At 59.1% G+C, this 902-nt stretch overlaps 1 protein-coding gene across 1 annotated transcript in view; it reads left to right on the forward strand.

Moving 5' to 3' along the window:
* Positions 1–124: 124 nt before the first annotated feature.
* LOC102034603 (cadherin-related tumor suppressor-like) overlaps positions 125–902 on the forward strand; it is a gene marked incomplete at its 3' end in the record, with an annotated part of 17390 nt that continues 16612 nt past the window's right edge. The window contains exon 1 of the mRNA XM_031065704.1: positions 125–871. Coding sequence (XP_030921564.1) covers positions 125–871 — 747 coding nt within the window. The remainder of the gene's footprint in view (positions 872–902) is intronic.

Genomic DNA, 902 nt, shown 5'->3' on the forward strand with positions numbered 1-902 from the left:
GAATGTTTTCCGCGTCGAGGTGTCCATCGAGGATGTGAATGACAATTCCCCGGCCTTCAGCAAGGGTATTCTGGACCTAGAGATTGGTGAATGGACTCTTCCCGGCAGTCGTTTTCCGCTGGAGATGGCCCGAGATGCGGACGTAGGAAGTAACTCGCTGCTGACTTACCAGCTTGCCAGCAACCCTTCTTTCTCTCTGTCCATACAGGAGGGCACTGACGGAAGCAAGCAGCCCGAATTAGTCCTGGAGAAGGCATTGGATCGGGAGAAGCAGAGCTCCTTTGAGCTGGTGCTGACAGCAGTGGATGGCGGGGAACCCACGAGGTCTGGGGCTGTCCAGATTCGGGTCAACGTGACCGACGCAAATGACAACCCACCCGTGTTCAGCAAAACCATCTACGAGGCACGATTTGCAGAGAATCTGCCGGCAGGGTCTCTGGTGCTGCGGGTGCGGGCAACAGATGCGGACGCGGGCACTAATGGGCGAGTGTCCTACTCCTTCAGCAACGTTCCAGGCGCCATCAGTTCTTTGTTCACTGTGGACAGCGATAGCGGGGAGATAAGGACGGCGGGTCCACTCGATTTCGAGGAGAAGAGTAAATACAGCTTCGGTTTGGAGGCGAGAGACGGCGGGGGCTTGGTATCACACTGCAAGGTGCAAATAGACGTCACGGACGAGAACGACAACGCGCCCGAGATCACCATTCTGTCGCTGTCGAGCCCCGTGCCCGAGGACGCGCCAATCGGCACAGTGGTGGCCCTGCTGAATGTGAACGACCCGGACTCTGGCGAGAACGGTCAGGTGTCGTGCGAGCTGTCGGGAGAGGCGCCGCTGTCAATCGTGGCGTCGTCGGGCGGCTCGTACAAAGTGGTGACATCGGGCGCCCTGGACCGCGCGCAGG

This window comes from Geospiza fortis, unplaced genomic scaffold (genome assembly GCF_000277835.1).
Source record: "Geospiza fortis unplaced genomic scaffold, GeoFor_1.0 scaffold1252, whole genome shotgun sequence".
In the NCBI taxonomy this organism is placed as follows: Eukaryota; Metazoa; Chordata; class Aves; order Passeriformes; family Thraupidae; genus Geospiza; species Geospiza fortis.